At 33.6% G+C, this 27,039-nt stretch overlaps 1 protein-coding gene across 1 annotated transcript in view; it reads right to left on the reverse strand.

Annotated features, from left to right (window-relative positions):
- Positions 1-27,039, reverse strand: part of HELZ (helicase with zinc finger) — a 284,703-nt gene that overhangs the window by 166,424 nt on the left and 91,240 nt on the right. Inside the window, exons 9-13 of the mRNA XM_051995260.1 lie at positions 23,375-23,426; positions 22,034-22,109; positions 19,095-19,293; positions 18,181-18,288; positions 16,961-17,258 (exon numbers count right to left, since the gene is read on the reverse strand). Coding sequence (XP_051851220.1) covers positions 16,961-17,258; positions 18,181-18,288; positions 19,095-19,293; positions 22,034-22,109; positions 23,375-23,426 — 733 coding nt within the window. The remainder of the gene's footprint in view (positions 1-16,960; positions 17,259-18,180; positions 18,289-19,094; positions 19,294-22,033; positions 22,110-23,374; positions 23,427-27,039) is intronic.

Consider the following 27,039-nt stretch of genomic DNA (forward strand, 5'->3'; position numbering starts at 1 on the left):
TGCCTATTCTAATTCTGTTTCTTTTTCCTTTCTTATTATTAGAGCTAGCATGTCTGATACACTACTTAATAATAGAGGTGACAACGGATACCCTTGCTTCATGAAGGCTTATTTTACTGGAAACTTCATTTTTTTTTTTTTTTACTTCAAACTTATCCAACTGCAGATAAGGCTTGATGATGGAGTTAGATAGATGTAACATCTTTTGTTTTTTTAAATAACTTTTTATTGATAGAACTCATGCCAGGGTAAATTTTTACAGCATTATCCCTTGCATTCACTTCTGTTCCGATTTTTCCCCTCCCTTCCTCCACCCCCTCCCTCCCCCAGATGGCAAGCAGTCCTTTACATGTTGAATAGGTCACAGTATATCCAAGATACAATATATGTGTGCAGAACTGAACAGTTTTCTTGTTGCACAAGCAGAATTGAATTCAGAAGATATAAATAATCCAGGAAGAAAAACAAAAATGCAAGCAGTTTACATTCATTTCCCAGTGTTCTTTCTTTGGGTGTAGCTGCTTCTGTCCATCTTTGATCTGAATTAGCTCTCTTTATCGAAGAGATCCACTTCCATCAGAATACATCCTCAAACAGCATCATTGTTGAGGTATATAATGATCTCCTGGTTCTGCTCATTTCACTTAGCATCAGTTCATGTAAATCTCTCCAGTCCTCTCTGTATTCATTCTGCTGGTCATTCTTTACAGAACAATAATATTCCATACCGTTCATATGCCACAATTTACTCAACCATTCTCCCATTCATTTTCCAGCTTCTAGCCACTACAAACAGAGCTGCCACAAACATTTTGGTACATACAGGTCCCTTTCCCTTCTTTAGTATCTCTTTGGGGTATAAGCCCAGTAGAAACACTGCTGGATCAAAGGGTATGCACAGTTTGATAACTTTTTGAGCATAGTTCCAAATTGCTCTCCAGAATGGCTGGATGTGTTCACAATTCCACCAACAATGTATGGTGTCCCTGTTTTCCCACACCCCCTCCAACATTCCACATTATCTTTCCCTGTCACTCTAGCCAATCTGACAGGTGTGTAGTGGTATCTCAGAGTTGTCTTAATTTGCATTTCTCTGCTTAATAATGATTTGGAGCATATTTTCATATGTCTATAAATAGTTTCAATTTCTTCATCTGAGAATTGTCTGTTCATATCCTTTGACCATTTATCAATTGGAGAATGGTTTGATTTCTTAGAGAGTTAATTCTCTATATATTTTGGAAATGAGGCCTTTATCAGAACCTTTGACTGTAAAAATGTTTTCCCAGTTTATTGTTTCCCTTCTAATCTTGTCTGCATTTGTTTTGTTTGTACAAAAACTTTTCAATTTGATATAATCAAAATTTTCTATTTTGTGGTCAATAGTGATCTCTAATTCTTCTTTGGTCATAAATTCCTCCCTCTCCCACAGGTCTGAGAGGTAAACTATCCTATGCTCTTCTAATTTATTTATAATCTCATTCTTTATGCCTAGGTCATGAACCCATTTTGACCTTATCTTGGTGTACGGTGTTAAGGGTGGGTCAATGCCTAGTTTCTGCCATACTAATTTCCAATTTTCCCAGCAATTTTTGTCAAATAGTGCATTCTTACCTAAAAGCTAGGGTTTTGGGGTTTGTCAAAGACTAGATTATTAAAGTCATTGGCTGTTTTGTCCTTTGAACCTAACCTATTCCACTGATCAACTAGTCTATTTCTTAGCTAATACCAGATGGTTCTAGTAACTGCTGCTTTATAATCTAATTTTAGATCTGGTACAGCTAGGCTACCTTCATTTGATTTTTTTTCATTAATTCCCTTGAAATTCTTGACCTTTTGTTTTTCCATATGAACTTTGTTGTTATTTTTTCTAATTCATCAAAGTAGTTTTTGGGGAGTCTGATTGGTATAGCGCTAAATGAATAGATTAATTTAGGTAGTATTGTCATCTTTATTATATTTGCTTGCCCAATCCAAGAGCATTTAATATTTTTCCAGTTGGTTAGATCAGACTTAATTTGTGTGGAAAGTGTTTTGTAGTTTTGCTCATAAAGTTTCTGATTTTCCCTTGGCAGATAGATTCCTAAATATTTTATACAATCAATAGTTACTTTAAATGGAATTTTTTTTTGTAACTCTAACTGTTGTATTTTGTTAGTGATATATAAGAATGCTGATGACTTATGTGGGTTTATTTTGTATCCTGCAACTTTGCTGAAGGTGTGGATTGCTTCTAATAACTTTTTAGTAGAGTCTCTGGGGTTCTCTAAGTATACCATCATATCATTAGCAAAAAGTGATAATTTGGTTTCCTCATTGCCTATTCTTATTCCTTTAATCTCTTTCTCAACTCTTACTGTCAAAGTTAGCATTTCTAATACAATATTAAATAGTAACGGTAATAGTGGGCAACCTTGTTTCACTCCTGATCTTATTGGGAATGGTTGCAGTTTGTCCCCATTACATATGATGCTTACTGATGGTTTTAAATAGATGTTACTGATTATTTTAAGGAAAAGTCCTTACTTATTTATTCCTATATTCTCAAGAGTTTTTAATAGGAATGGATGTTAGATTTTATCAAATGCTTTTTCTGCATCTATTGAGATGATCATATGGTTTTTGTTAATTTGATTGTTAATATGGCCAATTATACTGATAGTTTTCCTAATATTGAACCAGCCCTGCATTCCTGGTATAAATCCTACTTGATTGTGGTGTATTATCCTGGGAATGATTTTCTGTAGTCTTTTTGCTAATATCTTATTTAAGATTTTAGCATCAATATTCATTAGGGAAATTGGTCTATAATTTTCTTTCTCTGTTTTCAACCTACCTGATTTAGGTATCAGTACCATGTCTGTGTCATAAAAGGAATTTGGTAGGACGCCTTCATTCCCTATTTTTTCAAATAGTTTATAAAGCATTGGGGCTAATTGTTCTTTGAATGTTTGGTAGAATTCACATGTAAATCCATCTGGTCCCGGGGATTTTTTTTTTAGGGTGTTGATTAATAGCTTGTTCTATTTCTTTTTCTGAAATGGGATTATTTAAGCAATTTACTTCCTCCTATGACAATCTTATATATCACTATATTTTTGGAGGTAGTCATCCATTTCGTTTAGGTTATCAAATTTATTGGCATAAAGTTGGGCAAAGTAACCCCTTATTATTTCTTTAATTTCTTCTTCATCAGTGGAAAGTTCTCCTTTTTCATTTTTAAGACTGCTAATTTGATTTCCCTCTCTCCTTTTTCTAATCAGATTTACCAAAGGTTTATCAATTTTATTGGTTTTTTCATAAAACCAACTCTTAGTTTTATTTATTAGTTCAATAGCTTTTTTTTTACTTTCTATATTATTAATTTCTCCTTTTAATTTTAGAATTTCAAGTTTAGTAATTGATTGGGGATTTTTAATTTGGTCTTTTTCTAACTTTTTAAGTTGCAGATCCAATTCATTGATCTTCTCTTTTTCTATTTTATTCAAGTAAGCCTCTAAGGATATAAAATTTCCCCTTATTACTGCTTTGGCTGCATCCCATAAATTTTGATATGATGTCTCATCGTTGTCATTATCTTGAGTGAAATTTTTAATTGTGTCTATAATTTGCTGTTTCACCCAATCATTCTTTAAGATGAGATTATTTAGTTTCCAATTACTTTTTGGTCTATTTACACCTAACTTTTTGTTGAATATAGTTTTTATTGCATTGTGATCTGAAAAGAAAGCATTTACTATTTCTGCATTTAATTTTGAGGTCTTCATGTCCTAATGTATGGTCAATTTTTGTGTAGGTTCCATGAACTGCTGAGAAGAAAGTATACTCCTTTCTGTCACCATTCAGTTTTCTCCAGAGATCTATCATACTTAATTTTTCTAATATTCTATTTACCTCTTTAATTTCTTTCTTATTTGTTTTGTGATTTGATTTATCTAAATCTGAGAGTGCAAGATTGAGATCTCCCACTATTATAGTTTTGCTGCCTATTTCTTCTTGCAACTCTCTTAACTTCTATTTAAGGAAGTTAGATGCTATACCACTTGATGTATATATGTTTAATACTGATATTGCTTCATTGTCTATAGTACCCTTAAGCAAGATATAGTTTCCTTCCTTATCTCTTTTAATTAGATCAATCTTTGCTTTTCACCTGAAGCATAATAGATTCTGCTCCAGCCTTTTACCTTTACTCTGTATCTCCCTGTTTTAAATGTGTTTCCTGTAAACAACAGATTGTAGGGTTCTGACTTTTGATCCAGTCTGCTATCTGCCTCCTCTTTATGGGAAAGTTCATCCCATTCACATTTATGGTTAAAATAACCAATTCTGTATTTCCTGCCATCCTAATATCCCCAGATTATACTTTTCTTTTTCTTGCCCCCCTTCCCTTCTTCCCTAGTATTAAACTTACTGGTCCCACTAACGTCACGCAGCTCTCCTTCTTTAGTATCCCTCCCTCCTCCCTTTGATTCCCTTCCCCTTTCTTATACCCTTCCCTTATTACTCTTTTTCCTTCTCCCTTTTCCTCTCCCACTTTTTAATGAAGTGAGAGAAGAATCTCTGTAAAACAAAATGTAAATTGTTTCCTCTTTGAGCCAACTCTGATGAGAGTAGGATTCACACAATGTTCCTCCCCCTCTCTAAGTTCCCTCATATATGATAGGTTTCCTTTGCCTCACTGTCACATGTAGTTTCCCTCTTTTCATCTCCCCTCTTCCCTTTTTCTGACACTATCCCCCTTCCATTTCTACTTCCCTTTTTTATGTTATATCAGTAAAATCAAATTATACATATGGTTTTTATGTATGTTCACAGCAGAAACACAGTTCTCAAGAGTTCCTTTTACCTTTTTCTACTTCTCTTGATTCCTGTTGTTGGAGATCAAATTTTTTGTTTAAGTCTGGTTTTTTCCTTAGAAACAGATGGAATTCTTCTATTTCATTAAATGTCCATCTTCTTCCATGGAAAAAAAATACTCAGCTTAGCTGGGTAGTTTATTCTTGGCTGCATTCCAAGTTCTTTTGCCTTTCGGAATATCTGATTCCAGGCCCTTCGATCCTTTTAATGTTGAGGCAGCCAGATCTTGCATGACCCTTATTGTGGCATCTCAGTATTTGAACTGTTTTTTCCTGGCTGCTTGTAAAATTTTTTCTTTAGTCTGAAAATTCTAAAGCTTGGCCACAATGTTCCTCAGAGTCTTTATTTTTGGGTATTTTTCAGAAGGTGTTCGATGAATTCTTTCAACGCCTATTTTCCCTTCCGATTCTATTACTTCTGGGCAGTTCTCTTTGATGATTTCCTGTAAAATATTATCTAGGCTCTTTTTTTCATCATGGTAGTCCGATGATCCTCAGGTTATCTCTTCTAGATCTATTTTCCAGGTCTGTTGTTTTTCCAAGTAAATATTTCACATTTTTTTTCCAATCTTTCATTTATTTTGGTTTTGCTTGACTGATTCTTGATGTCTCAATGAATCAGTCATTTCTATTTGTTCAGTTCTGATTTTTAGTGAGTTATTTTCTTCATTAGCTTTTTTTACTTCTTTTTGTATATGTCCAATTGAGTTGTTTTGCTCTATGGAATTTTTTTCCATTTCACTAATTTTTTTTTTTAGTGAGTTATTTTCTTTTTCCAATTCACAAATTCTGTTTCCCTGCACTTCTTAGTTTTTTATCTTTTCCAATTCACATTTTAGGAAATTGTTGCTCTCTTGCATAACTCCTCTTTCCTTTCCCCATTTCTCTTCTACCTTTCTTTTAAGGTTTTTAATAGTCTCTTCTAGGAGAGCCTTTTGTATTGGAGACCAACAATTGTCTGGAGACTGTTTGCTATTAGTCTCTTCAGGGTTGAAAAGTTGTTCTTTTTCTGTATAGAAACTATCAATCGTTCTTTTGATTTTTTTACTCATTTTGTTAGAGCCTGTAAGGTCTGCCTTCAGAGCCAGGAGGTTACCAGCTTCCTCTGCAGAGCAGTGAAAGGTGTATGGATGTGTAGCTATCCTGCTGGCAGGCTACAAAAAGCAGGGAGGTACTGGAGTGGTCTGGGAAAGAGTTCCCAAACCCGCGAGTAACTCAGGCCTGCAGGGCTGAGCTAGGAAAGTGCCCTTCAAAGAACCCTGCTGCCTGTGATAAAGACTGTCCTGGGGCTAGCCACTTAGCAGTGAGAGTTTCACTTCCCTCACCATATCCTGCCCTGGGGCTGTGGGTGTTAGCGGTAGAGCAGTGAATGGATTTGCAGGAACTGGAAGTGTCTGCCCAGAAGCACAGTCAGCTGGGGAGGTTCTATTGCCCCAGGACGAGCCCCCCACTCTGCTGATCAGAGGCTGCCCAGGCTGTGCCCCCCTGCCATGCAGATTAGTAACTGCCCCCGCAAAAGCCCTGAATTGCAGGATGTAGCCGCAGGGCTGTGGTAAAGTCTCCCTCAATCACTTCCGGGTTTGAGGGATTACAGCCAGATCTCCTTAGGTTCTGGCGTTTCTCAGGACACTAGTCTCTCGCTGCCTGTGCTAGTCTGTTCCTGGCCCTTCAGGACAAACCTTTCCTGGCGATCTTCCAGACTTCGGCTGGTAAATTGTAGTGCTTCTAATCTTCATGAATTTAAGCAGTGAAGAGCTGTTTTTGAGACTGGATTAAATAGTTGTTTATGAGGGTAATGAGAGGAGTTTAGAGAGTTGTATGTACCTGCTCCACCATCTTGGCTCCGCCCTCAGATGTAATGTCTTTTAAGGAAATTTATTAATTGGTATACTTTTCAGTATTTTTAGAAAGAATGGTTGTTGATTTTGTTAAAAAATATCTCTACATCCAGTGAAATAGTATATAGTTTTTCTGTTTGTTTTGTTATTAATGTGGTTAGTTATATTGATAGTTTTCCTAATACTGATCTAGTCCTTGATTCTGGGTATAAATCCCATCTGGACACAGTGCATGATCTTTGTGATATAATGATCTAATCTTCCTGCCATTATTTTATGTAAAATTTTTGAATCGATATTCCTTAGGGGAATTGATCTATAGTTTTCTTTCTGTTTCTGTTCTTTGTGGTTTAATTATCAGGACCATTTATTTGTGTCATAAAAAGAATATGAAAGGACTCTCTTTGCTTATTTTTCTAAAGAGCTTATAGAAAATTGTTCTTTAAATGTTTGGTAGAAATCACTTATGAATCCATCTGGTTCTGGGGTTTTTTCTTAAGAAGATCAGTGATGGATTATTCAATTGTTCTAAAACTTGATTATTTAAATATTCTTCTACTTCTGTTAATCTGAGCAATTTATATTTTTATAAATATTCATCCATACTGATGAATTCCTACTGAGATTGTTAGATTTACTGTCATATAATTGGACAACACAACTCAAAATATTTTCTTTAATTTCATTTTATTTTTGATACTGGCAATTTGGTTTTCTTCTTTCCTTTTTTAAGTCAAATTAACCAGTAGTTTATCTATTTTATTGGGTTTGGATTTGTTTTCTTTTTCATAAAACCAGATCCTTGTTTTATTTATTAGTTCAATGATGTTCTTATTTCCACTTTTTATTACACTCTCCTTTGATTTTGAAGATTTTCAATTTGATATTTAATTGGAAATTTTTAATTTCTTCTTTTTCTAGTTATTTTAACTGCATGCCCAGTTAAGTAAATTTGTTCTTTGTCTTACTGATATAAGCATTGAGAGATATATTTTTTTCCCTACAGACGGCTTCAGCTGCATCCCATAAATTTTGACATATGGCCTAGCCTCATTTGTTTCTATCATTTGTCCTTTGTACCACTCATTCTTTAAGATTAGAGTATTTGTATTAATTTTAATCTATCTTTCTAATCCTTTATTGAATATACTTTTGATTACATTATGATTGAAAAATGTTTCCGCTTTTTCTGAATTTGGCTGTAAGGTTTTTATGCCCTAATACATGGTCAATTTTTGTGAAGAAGCCATGTGCTACTGAAAAAATTTATTTCTATTTTTATTTATTATTACTATTTCCATTCATTTTTCATTCACTTTTTCCTTAACTTCTTTCTCAGTTTCTTTTGGTTAGTCTTAACTAGTTCTGAAAAGAGAAAGTTGAGGTTCCCCACTAATCTAGCTACTTATTTATATTCTAAAAATGATTTATTTATATTATAAAAATAAAATTGCAAATATAAAGAATTCAGAGAAACTTGGAATGATTTATATGATCTGATACAGAATGAAATTAGAAAAATCAGAAGATTCATATGCTGACTATAAACAAAAATAACACTAAAAGACAGCCAAAACAAAATTTAATAAAAATGACTACTTTTGACCCAAGAAAACATATGATGAATAACACTTTCCCACTTATAGTAGAAAAGAACACAGAATTACACATTTAGGGATGAAAAGGGTCAGAGAGTCTCTGAGCCTGACTCTCTTATTTTATAGACAAGGAGATAAAAGTACAGGGAAATTAAGTGACTTAACTAGGGGTATATAACAAATAAGTATCTAAAAAGAGATTTGAATCCATGTCTTTTTCATTCTAAGCCTAGTATCCAATTCATCATAAATGCTGCCTTTCCCTAAATGACAAGGAAGAATGCTGTCAGTGCTCTCAGATGCAGTTACTATGCCAACTGATTTTGCTCAACTGATTTTTTTTTTTGCTATATGGGAGACTACAATTAAATGAAAAAATAGTACTAGAGAAGGAAAAAGTGTATATTAAGAAAAGTTGTGTTTTAGAAACAAAAGAAATTAAATGAGCAGAATTTATAGGAAAAAACTATAACCACAATGACTACAAAAATGTAAATGGAGAAAGAAACAAAATGACTGAAACTGAAAGCTAAGAAATTATAATGGTTAAGCTTGGTGCCTAAAAATTGAGAGGATAAGATGTCACGTATCTTTTTTGTAGAGGAAAAAGACAATGGATATGGAATACAGTGTAGGATAAAATGACCTTTTTTTGATGTGTTGGTTCCTTTTGCCAAACTCAGTTGTTGTTTTTTTTTTTTAATTTGTTATAAATCAACACTTTCTCAAGGAGAAGAAATGGATATATTGGGAAACAATATTGGTAGTAGAAAAAGTATTGGTATGAAAATAAAAGTTACCAATAAAAATTTATTTTTAAAAAAACTTCAAAAAAATTTTGAAAATTAAAAAAAAAAAAAAAAAAGCCCAGAATTTTGCCTAGGAAAGGCTCATAAAAGAAATAGTTAACTTTGGCATGTTTATCATGCTTTTGCCAATTCCTACAAATGGATGTTCCCTAGGGCTCTGTACTAGAATCTCTACTCTCTTTCTCCATGATCTGCCCTGCCCCACCCTAAGCAGGTCCCACGAATTGAACTATTTCTTCTATGCAGATGACTCTCAGATCTATAAATTCAGCCCTAATCTCCTGAATTTTGGTTTTGCATAGTTATCATCTATTTGCCATTTAGGTGAATAACTTTGGAGTCATCCTTGACCTTTATACTTCTCTCATCTTCAATATCTGATCAGTTTTTAAGTTTTGTTAATCCTATCTCCACAAAATCTTTCACATTGATGTGCTTCTTTTATATTCTCAGTCATCAGGTCTCTATCATCTCTCATCAGGACTCTATCAATACTCATCCAATTGGTTTCCCTGCTTTGAATTTCTCCTATTTTCAATCCACACTCCATATAAGCTGAAAGTGATATTCTTAAAGTATAGATATGATCACATCATTTCCTTGCTCAAGAAGGTACAATAGCTCATCCTCCTACCTTTAAGATAAAATACAAACCCTTTTCTTTAGTTTTTAAAGCCCTTCACAATATGGCTCCAATTTAATATTCTAATATTCAACACACACACACACACACACACACACACACCCTGCTCACAATATCCTTAGATTCTTTCAAAGTTCATCACAAGTGATACTTCCTACTGTCAGTCCATTCTGATTCACTCTACTTCAATAGCTAATATCTTTCACAGAAAAAATTCTTAGTTTGTGTATATTTTGAATTTAGCTATCTATGTATGTTTTACCCAATAAATTATAAGCCTCTTGAGGGAAAATATCATTTCATTTGTGTCCTTTTCATAAACTCTTCACCTCATTTGCATAACATAATTACTCTTTTTAAGTTAATTCTGCCCCAATCTTTTGCTGCCCAATTACTGATGTCAATCTTAAAGATCTTAAAGATATGTATACATGTAAAATATATAAACAATTATGTAAAAAATATAAACAATTTATCCATATTAAGTTCCTTGAAATTGATCTTTGACATTGATTCTTTTATGTCAAATTTTTTATTACATTTAGGTTTGATTGAAAGTTAGTCCTGAAAATCTGAAAGTTCATTAAATGTCCATTTTTTTCATTCAATATTATTTTGCTGGATATGTTATTTTTGGCCCCAGACCTAGTTCTTTTGATTGCCAATATATGTGATTCCAGGGCTACACTCCTTTATTGTGGCTGCTAATAAGTCCTGTACAATTCTAATTGTAGCTCCAGCATATATAAATTATTTTTTCTTGTCTCTTGCAGAATTTTCTTTTTGAACTGGGGGTTTTGAAATTTGGCAATAATATTCCTATGTGTTTTCCACAAAAGATCTTTCTGAAGTGGTGATTGGTAGATTTTTTTTTCTATTTCTCTTTCTACTTTTCCCTAGTGCTCTAGCATTCCAGGACAACTTTTTTGAATTATTTCTTGCATTGATGTGTCAAGGTTCTTTTTTTTGATCACAGCTTTCAAGTAGTCCAATTATTCTTTTATTTTCTCTTCTTGATCTCTTCTCCAAATTTGTTATTTTTCTTATATGTTTCACATTCTATTCTGTTTTTTCATTCTTTATATTGTTTTGTTATTTCTTGGTCTCTTATAGATTCAACTAACTTACCCTTGACCAATTCTAATTTTCAAAGAGATCTTTTTTAAGATTCTATATCTTCTTTTCTAGTTAGCTAACTTGTTTTTTCATAATCTTGTTTTTCTTGGGATGGTTTTGACTTTTGTTTTAGTTTTTCCTTAATGTCTCTCATTTGATTTTTAAATTCCATGTTTTAAAAATTCTTCTATGAATTCTCTCTGAGCAGGAAGCCATTTCACATTACTCTTTGGAGGAGAAGCTTTTTTATTACTTCAATGTACTCCTCTGAAGATGAACTTTGGTTTTCCCTGTTACCATTTTAAGTTTCTACAGTTGGGTTCTTTCTCCTTTACTGGTTCATTTTTTAAAATAAGAACTATTATTGTAAATACCTCTAATCATGGAGTGGGGAAATTGGGCCTCTAGATTCATAGCCAGCAGCATCCCTGTCCCACTGCATCTGCACTCACCATGTGTGATGATTCCTTTTCACCCAAGGCTGCGTTTCAGCCAACACAGCTGGTTCCTGATCAGCAGAAGTTCCCTGAGTCTTCCCAGACTCAGACCCTAACTCCACACTTAGTCCAGGAGGTAAAAGTTTCTGTGGTTACTGCTGAAGGTACAGACAAACCCAGCTAGCCCTAGGAGTCCCCACTTGGTGTTTCTGCAGAGCTAGCCCAGAGATATTTGCACTTCACATAGATTAATTCCCAGCCTATAGTATTTCTTTGGCTTGTACTAGGAGGACCAAGTCTTCTTAATCTTTCTCCAGTCTATGTTTGCCCTGGGGCACAAATTTATTCTGTTTGTGGAAGAAAACTGGAGATCTTGAAATTTACTGACCTACTCCATCTTTCTAGAATCCTCTGCACACACCAACATCTATTGCTGAAAATAAAGTGGTAAACTTGGCAAATTAAGACAACATACACTATGAGACTCCCCAACTTCAATATGAAAATAAATTGCAAGGAAAAACAGTAGAGGCTATATTGAAAAATATGGTTCATAATCAAGAAATGAATATGCTCAGAAATATTGTTTATATACATATAAAATGAATACCAGAAAGTGATTGTGGTACAAAGCACCAACCTTTTTCTTTTTAATGAAACTGACTGTATCAAAGGAAATAATTGTCTGCATAGCTAGTAGTCATTTCAGGCTTTGAGGTGTGTATAGTCAAACCATCAACTGAGAAGAAATGTCAAAGTAAATATCAAATTAGAAGAAAGGATAAAGATACTATATATGCGTGATTAAAGCAATTTCAAATAACTTGTTATGACAAGTTGGAAAAGTAGAAAAAAAAAGTAAAAGATTATGATTCAAACCATTTCTTAGAGAAGTTGAATCTCATACGTGCAAAATAGTTATCACAAGCAGAGGCCAAAAACAACTCAGAAACTCTCTCAGTTAGCAAACTTCTTTGCCAAGCTGAAGAACATAGCTGCTAAGGCAACAGCAATCTAAATGGGTGTAAGTTAACTTTACAAAACAATGGTCAAGCCCTTTTTGTAGTGGCAAAGAACTGAAAACTGAGTGGATTCCATCAGTTGGAGAATGGTTGATATATGAATGTTATGGAATATTATTGCTCTGTAAACACCAGGATGATTTCAGAGAGTCCTGGAGAGACTTTCATGAAGTGAAGATGCTAAATGAAGTGAGTAGAACCAAGAGAACATAGTATATAGCAACAACAACACTATACAACATATATACAATGATCAATTCTGATGGACAAGGCTTTTTTCAACAGCAAGGTAATTCAGGCCAGTTCCAATAATCGTGTGATGGAGAGAGCCATCTGCACCCAGATAGAGAACTGTAGGGAGTGAATGTGGATCACAATATAGCAGTTTTGCTTTTTTTGTCATTGTTTGCTTGAATTTTGTTTTCTTTCTCATTTTTTTCCTTTTTGATTTGATTTTTTCTTGTGCAACATGATAATTGTGGAAACATATATAGAAGAATTCCACATGTTTCACATATATTGGATTACTTTGCCATCTAGGGGAGGGAATGGCAGAAAGGGAGGGAGAAAAAAATTTAGAACAAAAGGTTTTGCAAGGGTGAATGTTGAAAAATATACATATGTTTTGAAAATAAAAAGTTTTAAAATAAAAACCTAAAAAGTTTTTTTTTTAATGCAAAAGAATTACATCAGATCACCTTACAAAAAAAAGTTGAAGAAAAAATAAGCCTGCACAAGACATAACTAAGGTAGATAATGCCAAGAACATTTGTAAATGAAATCAGGATAGAGAAAAGAGTTTCAAAAGAAACCATTTGAAATGTTATATGTAGCCAGTTCATAAAGGATAAGTGGCCTAGAGCCAAGATCTATAACTACAGAGTTTTGATGAGGATATGGACTTTTCCAATTCCAAAATGCAAGGCTATGCTATTTCTGAGAGCTTTGTGGTTAGTTTAAAATAAAATCATACACATTAACTGGTAACAAGCATATTAGAAAAATAAAATCCAAGTGTAGACCAGAGCCCTCACTTTGAACAGCAATTTCAAAATCCTTTTCTATTATTTTTAATATAACTAATATAAAGAAACATGATAAATGGGTTTCAAATTCATCTCCATATTTTGCCCTTAAAAGAGCTATGATAATCAAAAGGATCACAAAAGGGAAGCTACAAACTGGATCATCAACTCCTAAATATGGGGGGGGGGAGGGAGGGGAATTACCTTTTTATTATGCTGGTAACACGAAACCATCTGCCAAATACAGTTAAAGCCTTAAAAATTCATTTTGTTCTCTATCAAGAACTTTGACAGTTAAGAGAAAAATAACCTATTGTTAATGTAGCTATAAAGGCTTTTGTAATAAGTTCAAAGGGATTTAATTAATAACAAGATTTAAATATGGAGATTAATGTTTAACTTCTAGATCATAGACATTTGAAACAGAATTTCAAATCTTGTTTATTCTTCACTAAGAAAAATACTTAATTCAGTTTACTTCCCACTATAAAGTATACAATTTGATTGAGCTAGCATATGGGAGAAGACATGAGAAGAAAAGTGATACGCACATTTCCTTTTGCAGAATCTGGGTTGTCATCGTGTAAAGCAAAAATTTATTCAAAAAAATTTTATATAAAGTATCTGTAGTCTATTTTGTGGATATGAACCATCCCAGGATCTTAAAAATAATCAATTTTTTAAAAGTTACATGTATTTCCTTGAAAGTCTACCTTAGAAAAAGTAGAAAAAATTATTAAATTATACTTAACAGACATAAAAACAATTAGAGCTCTCCTTTCAAAGTTCTTTTCAACTATCTCTTACTTCTGCTGGTCTCTCATTCTGGCACTTGACCTCTAACGGAATTTAACTCCCACTTTGGTCAACATTTCCATGAAAAACAACTCTGCGGATACCTGCGGTATCATGTTAAGGGCTGCTAGCAGCCTGAAACAGTCTTCAGTGAAGATGAAGGACAGTGTGCTGTGCAAAAGTAGTTTTTACCTGATACCAAAGCATCAGAAAGAGAAGTTTCAATTTGCTGATATTATTTGAATGCAATATATTAGTCATGTTTTTTCAAAACTTCATGCTGAATAAATTAAAAGGGTTTATAGTATATGCACATATATTTATTTATTTGTTTGTTTGTTTGTTTATTTATCTATCTATCTATCTCTATAGATAGATGGATAGACTTAGATTTAGATATACAGCTCCTCCCCAAAGTAAGCAAAACTATCTTAATTACATGTCTTTATTCTTCTGCCCATTTTTCTAATTCTTGCCTATTTGTCTCAGGAAAATCTTCCTTCCTTCTTCAAGTCCCTGTCAGCTCTCCAAGAACAAATTTAATTAGTGAGGGGGTAGGGAAGGAAGAAGAGTTCATCACTTAGAATTTTTTTCTTCCTACCACAATTTACAAAGGGCACTTACTAAAACTTGAAAGGAATGCCATATGTATCAGTAGAAGGTATAATGTAAATCATCATAATAATAGTAATTATGGTAATAGTAATCATAACCTAAATTTACATATTGCTTTAGAATTTACAAAACATTTCACATGTTATTTTAATAAAGGAATACTTACACTGCCAAAAAAAAAAAATTATGAAGCACCTACAATGTGCCAAGCACTGTACTGGATGCTGAAGATGGAAAAACAAATGAGTCCCAAGTAAATTCATAGTCTAATGGAAGAGAGAGCATGAAAACAACCACATACAAACTCACTATATATAAAACAAAATAGAGATAATCCACAGAAGGAAGGCACTAAAAGATAAAAAAGGTTTTGTGGAGAATATGGGATTTTAGCTGAAATTTTAAGAAAGTTAGGGAAGGCAAGAGATGGGAATAAAGGAGAGAATTCTAAGTATAGGAGTCAATAAAAATGTTTAGAATAAGGAAATGGAGAAAGAGAGAGAAAGAGAGAGAGAGAGAGAGAGAATGAGAATACGTGTGATAGTTACATACGCATATTAAACCCATTTGGGAGTGATGGCTGGATTGAAAATGGAAAGAGATTTAAGGTGGGGAGACCAATCAAAGGTTGGTGCAATAATCTAGGTCAAAGTGAAGAGAGTGTAGATTAAGTGGTGATGTCATAAGGCAGAAGGGAGCAAATGCAAGAAACAAAGGCAGAATTGGCAGGAGTTGACAACAGATTGAATATAGCAGATAAGAGTAAAGAGTCTAGGGTGCCTATGTAATAAGCCTGTTTTCTAAGAAGATGATGATACCATTGACAATAGGTGAGAATTGGAGGAAGGAATGGGGGAAAAGTTAATGGACATTAATGGACATTTTGAGTTTAAGATGTCTACAACTATATCACTAAAAATATTTTCAAACAACCAAACTGAAAACTTCTGAGACAGAAAAGATTTGTAAATTAAGCATTTTTCTTCATAAACATGTATAAAATGTACATTGGTACTTGAGCTTTAAACACAAAGAAATATAAACTATTACGTACATATGGGTAAATTAAAATGTCTAAGCTAGCTGGGGATGTGAAAATTCAACAAAATAATTTGCCTTTATTTTCAGGAGTCTAGAATTCTTTTCCTAGAGCACAAAATTGATACTGTTAAAAAGACTCTTGAGTTTGTTGGACTTGAAACGTCTTTGTTTTAGGTACACCCTCCTTGCCTTAGCAAGACTAAGAAGTTTTTCTTCATTGGGATTCTTTCATTACCTATCCATTCAAAGCAAGGATATCAACTGTAAAGTCTGGTTACTTTATCTAAATTCAAATACTTTAAGTTCCTTTTGTTCCTGGCCCATCAACATTTTCATCTTCAAAACAATTTACAATTATAATCTCATTAAAATCTCAGTTGCTAATGTTCGTTGAATCAATTATCGAATGAATATCAAAATATTCTTCACTGTGTTCAGGATATTATTAATTAATAAGAGATAAATTATGCCACAAATCAATAACCACCAGGTACTTTAATTTAGCACTGCCACTGGCCATTCTACTGTGCACTTTATGTTATAATGCCCCACTCCAATTTATAAAAACTTCCCCAGAAATATAATTTAACAAATTTAATTTAATGCCATATAGACATTAAAATAAACTTGATTTATACAAATCCCGTACCAAAAAAAACAAATCTCTTTAGATAATTTCTGGCACAAGGAATTTTTCACTAAAAACTTGTTTTATCTACATCAGCAAAAAACTGTTAATATAAATTGTCATCCATGACATGGAATTTTTCCTATTATATAAAACTGTATATAAAAGACAACTATTTTAATAAATACTGCTAGTAATAATATTTGAAAGTAATTAGTGTACTAATTCTTCTATTTATAAGATAATAGATGAAAGAGAGAAAATAACATAACTTTCTGGTCACTTAAGCCTTAGAATTCTCAAAGCATAAAAATTATTTGCATCAAGAGAACAGGGTAAAAATGGACCTTATTAATTCTACCATATTAGTCCTATTTATTATGTAAGAAATGTTTCAATTGATTTGAAGTTTCTAATCTCATTATCACTTATTAATATCACAGTTCAAGACTACTACAGTTCTTTTAACAGAACTACTAAAGATATCCCACCAGAGAGAAAAAATTCTTAATGAGAAAAAATTCTTAATGTTACCTTCTGTAGAAGCAGCATCAATCATTACTCTTTGCATGAGCACTGGTTCCAATCCAAAGTCAAAAACTATGGTTTGACGAAAAGTTCCAAATATCTCTGTGTTAAATGCTATCCCAATTTTATACACATAATGATCTAATCCATTCTGAGCCATCTTCCCTCCTATCCATTCTTGACAGTTTTCTGGGACTTCCTGTGATACTTGAGTAGTACTATCTCCAGCAGATATTCCAATGATGCTAAAATGAGGACGATGAGCATCATAAAGCAATGCTACTCGATACAGCATTCTGGCAGGCTACAAGAAAGTTAACAATTCGCTGAGTAAAAATCCATTTTAAAAACAATACTTAAGTTTCCACACAAAACTTTATATCTCTGGAATGTGTTAAAGTTATAAATTTTATAAATGATCTATTTAAATAAAAATTTAAATGATAAAAAATAACTATTAAAGAGTGATCTCTTTATGGCATATTTCATTGCTATCCCTGGTAATTCTTCAGTCACCTGTTCTTCAGCTCCTCTATCCTTTTTCCTATTCTCTTCATAATAGCAAAATCTGCAATGCTCACAGAGTCATTTCTGAGCAGTGAAGGAGGTTTTCATAGCCAAGGCTTGAGTATTCAAAACTCCCAAGTAGGCTATGAGATAGTGTAGTAGAATAAAATCCAGTAAGTAATAATACAAAACTGTTTTAATGTGCATATTCAAAGAAACAACTCTAAACATTATCATTTAGGAAGATATAATCCTTCTGTACCACATTTTTGTTGTGATGTATCGTATCTTATTGACACGGTGAAATAGTTTAATGGGACAATGGTTTCACCAACTACAAAAACAAGTTCCAATTTTTTCTCATTCCGTACAAAGGCTAATTCAACAATTCTCAGGATAGAATTTAGATATATTTATGAAATGATAATTTTTTAAAAGAAATGATACATCAAATAAATAGTATTATAAAACTTCTCTATCCTCTGATAGACATAGATATATATATACATATAAATCTTCTATAACTATTGCCTCAAAGCCTAACAAAAGGGTTTGACATAGTTTTAAAGACCAAAATACAATTCCTATTTTTTTAAAAGATAGTATAAAGCTTACATAAAATATTGATTTCCATAAAAAAAACTGATGACCTTCAAACAAGAATGATCAATATATTCATCAATGTTAATTTGTTTAAAAGCAATAACAAAAAACCATACCTTACAAGTGAGAGCAAATGTCCATGTCTGATAAGATTTTTTGGTGGTGACAGTAAGAGATAATTCTGGATTATGCTCCACCCACACACCTTCTACACATTCACTAAGCTAGAATTAAAAAGAAAATAACTAATGTTATATATCTGTTTATATATCTGTTACCAAGAATAATCAAGCTGGGGCAGCTAGTTGGCACAGAGGATAGAGCACTGGCTCTGGAGTCAAGAGGACCTGAATTCAAATCCAGCCTCCTGGCAAAGTCACTTAACCCCATCTGTCTCAAAAAAAAAAAAAAAAATTACTTAAACCTAGTGAATCTCTTTCAACAACAAAATTACTACATGTTGTAAAAGAATTACACTAAAGAAATTCTGTGCAGTGGGATCATGTTTCTATCATAGAAATAGAATACACTAAATCAAAAGACATGAAAAATGTAACAAAAAATTAAAATTACATATGCCCTAAATGAAAGATACACGAAAAATGTTTTAATAACTCCCCAGCCCCAAATGGCTGAACTAAGGCTGCAACATTAAAAACAGACACCTATTTTATTTTATATTTATTCTAGATCTAAAAATATTTCCTTACAGGTTACATTCAAAGTTTCATATTTGTTAAATCTATATAAACAACTTAATGAAGTAGTATAAACACTAGAATCTCCATCCATAAAGCAGAACACTAACTTATGCCTTAGATATAGAGTCCATGTAAGAGTCAGAATTTGGATCCAAGTGTTCTCTTGTCAAATACACTGTTCTCTGCACTATAACAGGATGCTTCATTCAGAAATTCATTTACTATTTTTACCCAAAGAATATGAAAAAAGAACAGAGTGTACACGAAAAGTTAAGATTCAAACAAATTTGTGGTTAAAATAGAAAAATATGAACAATTATTTTCCTCACCACTTTCTCAGGAGCTAGTGAATTCATCCATTTCTCTATCAAGGTTTCCATGTAACTTCCAGAAAACTGTTTACTTTCTTTCTGCTGTTTCAATTTTATAAGTCTTGATGCATATCTTTTCTGCCATTCAGATAGCTCTTCTTGGGAATGCGCTGATGTACACTGGGCACCATACCTACAAATCCCTTGTTCTAAGAATCTAAGTAAAAAGAAAAGATATTTGTACCATTTCTTGCAAAGGCACAGTAAAACACATTCATGTGTTCTCTATTTCTTTACTAACTAGAACAAGGTGTGTTTTACAGTACATTCATTTGGTCACAATGCAATGAGTTGGTTAAAAAAGAATATTTTAGCAGCAAAAGTTACTCTAGGGACAGCTAGGTAGCACAGTGGATAGAGCACCAGCCTTGAAGTCAGGAGGACCTCAGTTCCAATCTGGCCTCAGACACTTAATACATCCTAGCTGTGTGACCCTGGGCAAGTCACTTAATCCCAATTGCTTGGGGGGTGGAGGGGCCGTGGAGGAGGGGGAATTACTCCAATCACATTTTTTTTTTTTATAATAACTTTTTATTGACAGAACCCATACCAGGTTAATTTTTTACAACATTATCCCTTGCACTCGCTTCTGTTCCAATTTTTCCCCTCCCTCCCTCCACCCCCTCCCCTAGATAGCAAGCAGTCCTATATATGTTAAATATGTTGCAGTATATCCTAGATACAATACATGTTTGCAGAACCGAACAGTTTTCTTGTTGCACAGGGAGAATTGGATTCAGAAGATAAAAATAACCCGGGAAGAAAAACAAAAATGCAAATAGTTCACATTCATTTCCCAGTGTTCTTTCTTTGTGTGTAGCTGCTTCTGTCCATCATTTATCAATTGAAACTGAGTTAGGTCTCTTTGTCAGAGAAATCCACTTCCATCAGAATACATCCTCATACAGTATCGTTGTTGAAGTGTATAATGATCTCCTGGTTCTGCTCATTTCACTTAGCATCAGTTCATGTAAGTCTCTCCAAGCCTCTCTTCATCCTAGTGGTCTCAATTGCAATTTAAAAGCCTGCCTCCCACCTCCACTAATTTCATTCTGTATTTTCTGACAAAAAGGGAGGGTAACAAAGCAGCAACAAATAGGTCCGAAATCAGAACAAATTGAAGATCTCTCAAAAATTTCACCTATAAACATTCCTCCTATGTAACATGTTATTATTCTAACATGTGACATGTTGTTATTCTTAGACAAGTTTTTTTTTTAAGGTTTCTGAAGCAACACTGACATCAAGTGGTTCAACTATTCAAATACATATATATGCTACTTAACAAAACCTAACAAAACTATTTAAAAACTACAAATTTTCCTTATGAATAAATTGTTATATTATTTATTTAATGCTTCTAATTTTCAACTATAAACTAAATATGTTTGCACTATAATCAGCACCTTTTCCTGTTAATATTAATCTACACTTTATTTCAAATTATTGTCAATTTTTTTGTTCTTGTATTCAGAATTAAAAATAAATTTGTAAACAAAGTATTTACAAAATAAACTCTGTTTTGCTAGTGCTCCTCCTTGCCCTGGAACTAAGAACCAGATCAAAGTATGGGAAATTCAACACAGTTATGTCCCCATTGCTAGCAAAGAATTCTTATGTCCTTTTAACTCTTACCACCTGTGGCCTAAGAGATTCAAAAATCCACCACTGCCAATACTGATTCAGTTGCCTCTAAAGTCTACTGCAGGTTTCCTAGGATGTGGCCTGCAATGGACAGTACTTCACTCTTATCCTGGTGCAACAGACCTTTCTTACCAAACTCTAAATTGTCTTAGGACAAAAAAACTGTTTTACCCCATTCTTTTGTGGGTTCTGTCATGCTAGAATTTGTTCTGAGGCATTATTTAAAAACTATTGGGCTTTTACATTGGCCAGAAGAGCCAGGCAGCCATTGTAACAGCTATGAAGGAACCACTAAGAAAATGTTTCCCCTTCCCCAACCAGTATATTAACTTCCAGATCACCTGATGCAGACACCAGGAAGGTCTCTACTCCTGAACAGTAACCAGTAAGAACCAGACTCTTTGCTCCAATTTCATTTAAGAATGAATTGTGATCTGCTTCTCATTCTTTTATTTATGTCCCACTATTTCCTATCCATCCCTATTCTATTTACTATTTAATATTTCTATCAAGGACAGCATCATCCTTCCAATCACTCAGGTTCAAAATCTTAACATCATCCTCAACTTCTCGGTCTCATTCACCCTACTCATCCCATCAGTTGCTAATTTTTTTACCTCCACAGTAACAAGTGCATCTGTCCTCTTTCTTTATATTCATAAAGTCACCATCTTGATCAAAGCACTCATCATCTCATATCAGGACTACTGCAATAATCCCCTAACTTGGTCCTCCTACCCCAAGTCTCTACATACTGCAGACAGTTGCAAAACTGGTTTTTGTTAAAAGGCAGGTCTAACCATGTCACTGCCCCCATTGGCCTCTTAATTCCTCTAGGATAAAGTATTATTACATCTCTATCTCATCTTTTAAAAATGTATATTTTTATGTAAATTTTCTAATAATAGTTAGCATAGTAGTATTGTATATAATTTATAAATAAGTAAACACAAATAGGAAGTAAACATTCAAAAACTTTTTTTTGTTTAGTCAAAACATAGTCAAAAAATTTGTATATAACTTGACCAAAGAAGAACAGCAACATAAGAATATTTGAGACACTGAAGCATAGTCAAAAAATTAGTATGTAACTTGACCAAAGAAGAAGAACAGCAACATAAGAATATTTGGGACACTGAAAAATTAAATGATTTGCCCAGAATTGCAGTCACTGATTAACTGACTTTCAAAAACAGAGAAAAGAATTAAACAAAAGAGATTAATTTAAAAAAAAAAAAAACTTGCCATTTTACCTTTTACACAAAGTATACTCCTCACTGCTGGTGATTCCTCTAGGTGGAGGACGGAAATGCCAACCATTCCGAGAACCTGGAGAATGATTAGGATGTATGAATTATTTTATCATATGCTTGTTAACCATTTTAATATTTTAATGTAAAAAAATAAGTATTCCTTCCAGAATCACTATTCTAGATGATGTGAAAATATGATATCGAACAATAGCATATAAAATATACCTACTGAAAATGTATCTATAGCTTAATGGAATTAAATCATTCAACTAAGAGAAAAAATGTTCAACAAGAACTAATTTAGGAATAAGCTCTATAAAAATTAAATCATTTTACTAGTCTCCTGTTCTATAAAATAGCTATTTATTTCTTGTTCAAAGTCTCTTCCTTAAATATTTAGAGAAAATGTTAGGATACCTGAGATAATTTAGGTATTCAATACTTTTTTATTGAAAGCTCTTTCTTAAAAGGAAAAAGTTTCATATACAAAGCAATAAACAACTCTCAATATTGTAAATCCATGTTACATAGGATTTATTTATGAATTACAATATAAAGTATTGCTTCCAAAACTAGGCCAGTCAAAACTGAGCTTAAGAATTTTTTTTAAAAAAAAGGCTTTTTAGTTATTATTTTTTTATTTTGGAACCCAAATAACCTCTCTAGACCTTAGTTTATTTATATTACCAACCAAAAAGGGTAGTTGTGAGGAAAGCACTTTGTAAAACGCTATATCAGTATAAGCAGTTATGTAAGGAAGAAATTTTTTTAAGTAACAAATTAGAATAAAGAGAATACTCTGAGAATTAAATTTTGAGATATATAAGAAGGTTTAAATGTAGTCCTATAACTTAGGACATAGGTATATGGAATTACAGACTTCAAGTTCTCTTTCACTTCTATTAGTTCATTAAAAAAAAAAAAAAAAAAAGGGAAAACCCCTTTTATTCACACTAATTCTTTGAATAAAACTTATTCAATATTTTGTCTGATGATAAGTATTGGCCTTAGAGTCAGATTCAATCCTGTGTCTGACAAATATTGGCTATTTAACCAAAGGCAAATCATTTTAACTTCTCAATAATCTAGGCAACTCTCTACAACTTTCTTAAAGTGAGATAAACTGCATTTATGTAGGGGACCCTACATTATAAATTACAAACATCAATGACATCAAAGGCCTGAAAAAAATTACTAATCTAAAATTTAATCTAAATCTAAAAATTACATAATCAATAATATATTGTATCTCAATAAATTTCTCCTTGAGAATGGAGTCCAAAAATAAAAATAAAAAAAAAAAAGCCTAGATTAGCACAGATTTATTTAACTTGACCTTACCTTCTTCCAAGTCTTCCACGTGATATTCAGATGGCACTTTACTAGTTGCTGTCTGTAATTTTTTTAAACAGAAAGTATTTTGAAAACCAAGACAATTTGAAAATTCTGAAATTAGTGTTTTAATAAATCATCAGATCAATGAGGTGAAGGGGTTTTAACATGAAAAGTATAATTACAACACAAAAGTTTCTGCTTAGAAATTTAAATTATTCACCTGATTCCTTAACACCTTTTCTTTATGTTATATTGCACTAAATTATGGTGGGAAGAAATGTGCTACAACATAGATGCAGTCTTTATTAAAAAGAGAAAAACATATACAATTTCTGAAAAAGTCTCTCATAGGAGAAATTGCCCCTTGTTCTACAATTTATAAAACCTGCAAAGTTACTGACCTAATATAGGGATAATAACAAAATCTAGTACCTACACCCCAGCAGAGAAGATAATACAACTATTGGAAAGAGAAGATGTCAAAGTAGAACCAGAATACATCTTCCCAGGAAAATAATATTGTAAATTTCAGTTATATCTCATTGAAATGATGGTAATAATTTATGTATATAATACATTTTAAATTCTGGACCAACTTACAAATGAACTTTGGCAATATAAATTCTTAAATTCTTAATTCTTAAAATAGGAATTACTAGAAAAATCTGAGCTTACAAATAAACTAAAGGTATTCACATTACAAAAGATTCTGTGTGTTTCAAAAAAATTTACAAAGTCTCCTTACATAGAATTCTATCATGGTCCACTAAATACAATGATGAAATTGCCATAAAACTTTAAAGAAATGTATCAATAGCATTTTGAAGTATATTCATACATTCAAAGCTCTGTTTTGTGCATAAATTCATTTTATATATGTATATCATTGGATTCTTTAAAATTTTTCTTTAAAACACTTTTATTTAAAAAATTTTATCCAATGAAATAGTATGATAAATGAGTGAGAATAAACTATCTTTTATCAAAACATAAACCCAATTTTCCTTTAGTTGACCTGTGTCCAACAGTATGGGGAACTCTTAGAGAAAAATATGTATTCCAATTTAGATCAGGACTTTCTTTGCAACTTAAAATCTTAGAGATTTCCCTGGAGAATTGAGAGGACAACTTGGCCAGAAAACACAGATAATACATGTCGAGACCAGCTCTTTCTCCATCATACCACATTGGCTGGAAGAATAATTATTTTAAAAGGAAACATGCATAAGAAATGTACTAAGGCACATTAGCTATTATAATCAATAACCAGAAAATTTATAGATTACATTCATGCTAATATTTTTGTGCTCAACATAGTTGTTTACCTGATAGGATGTCCACCCACATTTAGAACTGTCTATTAAAGTGATTATGGTAACCTGTTTGTGTTTATTCTTTCATTATCAAAGTTTGGGAATTTGGAGGAGGGAAGGGGGGTAAATATTATTTTTTGAATAATCAGAACTCCGGGGACTTCCGGTTAAGATGGCGGAGAGGAGGCTCACAGTTGCATAAGCTCCGCGCTTTCTCTCACTATCCACTTCATTACAAGCCTCTGAATCAATGCTTGACTGAAAAAAACCCACAAATAGTTACCAAGAGAAGCCATCCTTGAGATCCGCCAAGAAAGGTCTGTCTTTACTGGAGGGCTGGGGCGGTTTTAGATCGGGCGCAGGCTGAGGGCAGCGGCAGTGAGAGCACGGGAGCAGAGCTGAGAGGGGGTGGGGAGTGATCGTAGCCGTCTCTGCGGGGAGAGCTTCGCTACAGGTTTGGAACCTGCAGCAAGTCAACAGCCCAGCAGAGAAGCTAAAAACACCGGGGCTGAAGAACACAACCGCAAACAGCTGGAGTCTCTCAGGACCTGGCCGCCCCCCCCTTACCCCCCCTCAGTGACTCAGCACGCTTTGGGATCTCAGAGCGCAGGCGCAGCACAGTCCTGCTAGTGCCTCACTGCTGCCCCTGCAGTCTGTAGAGGAAGCTCGATAACACACCCAGCCCCCCCCCCCCCCCCCCCAAAGAAAGACTCCAGTTTTTTCTGTTTTTCTTTGGTAGTTTGTCTCTGATTAATAGACAGAATGAGCAAGAAGCTGAAGAGGACTTTAACCCTTGACAGCTTCTACACAGATAGAGAGCAGACTCTAAATCCTGAGGAGACTAAAAACAGGCAGTCCCCAGGTGATTCCCCAAAGGAGGAGATCGTCTGTTCCTCAGCACAGATGAACCTCATAGAAGTGATTAAAAAGGCTCTCACAAGGGAGCTAGAAGAAAAATGGGGAAAGCAGAGTGAGGCTTGGCAAAAGGAGAAGGAAGCTTGGGAAAAGGAGAGGGAGGCTTGGCAAAAGAGCCTGGAGAAGTCAGTTAAAGAGAGAGTGGATAAAGAAGTAAAATCCTTGAAAAATAGGATTAGTGAACTGGAAACAGAAAACAGCTCTCTAAAAAACAAAATTGGCGAAATGGAAAAAAATTCCACAGAACAAAAGAACTCAATTGGACAATTAGAGAAAGATTTTAAAAAAGTGAGTGAAGAGAATACTTCACTGAAAATCAGAATTGAACAAGTGGAATTGAATGACTCGAGGAGACAAGAAGAATCAGTCAAGCAAATCCAAAAAAATCAAACAATGGAGAAAAATGTGAAATACCTTCTGGGGAAGACAACAGACCTGGAAAACAGATCCAGGAGAGACAATCTGAGAATCATTGGACTCCCAGAAAAACATGATGAAAAAAAGAGCCTGGACACTGTCTTCCAGGAAATTATCAAAGAGAACTGCCCAGAAGTCATAGGAACAGAGGAAAAAATAAACATTGAAAGGATTCATCGATCACCCACTGAAAGGGATCCTAAAATCAAAACACCAAGGAATATAGTGGCCAAATGCCAGAACCCTCAGATGAAAGAAAAAATATTGCAAGCGGCTAGAAAAACCCAATTCAAGTATCAAGGAGCCACAATAAGGATCACCCAGGATCTGGCAGCATCCACATTAAAAGATCGAAGGGCCTGGAATATGATATTCCGAAAGGCTATGGAACTTGGTATGCAACCAAAAATAACTTACCCAGCGAGAATGAGCATCTTTTTCCAGGGAAGAAGATGGACATTCAACGAAGTAAGCGAATTTCATCTATTTCTGATGAAAAAACCAGAACTTAACAAAAAGTTTGATCTACAAATATAGAACTCAAGAGAAATCTAAAAAGGTAAAGATTAATCTTGGGAACTATATTTTGACTATATAGATGTATAAAGAATACATGTATACCTTGTTCTAGAAATTGATGTGGAAAGGACATTGTACCAGAAAAAGGGTAAAGTGGGGGTAGTACATCTCATGAAGAGGCATAGGAAACCTATTATATCTGAGAGAAAGAATGGAGGGGGATGAATATAGTGGGTATCTTACTGCCTTCAGAATTGGCTTTAAGTGAAAAATCTTAAGACATATTCAATCTATGGTGAAACTTCTCCCATCTCATTGAAAAGTGAGAAGGGAAAAGTGGAAAGGGAAGGAATAAGCTAAGCGGAAGGGAATACGGGAACTGGGAGGGAAAGGGGTAAGATAGGGGGAGGAACTCTAAGGCGGGGGGAGGGACACTAAAAAGGGAGGGCTCTGAGAAGCAAGGGGTGCTCACAAGCTTAATACTTGGAAGGGGGGGAAAGGGGAAAG

This window comes from Antechinus flavipes, chromosome 4 (genome assembly GCF_016432865.1).
Source record: "Antechinus flavipes isolate AdamAnt ecotype Samford, QLD, Australia chromosome 4, AdamAnt_v2, whole genome shotgun sequence".
NCBI classification, from domain to species: domain Eukaryota; kingdom Metazoa; phylum Chordata; class Mammalia; order Dasyuromorphia; family Dasyuridae; genus Antechinus; species Antechinus flavipes.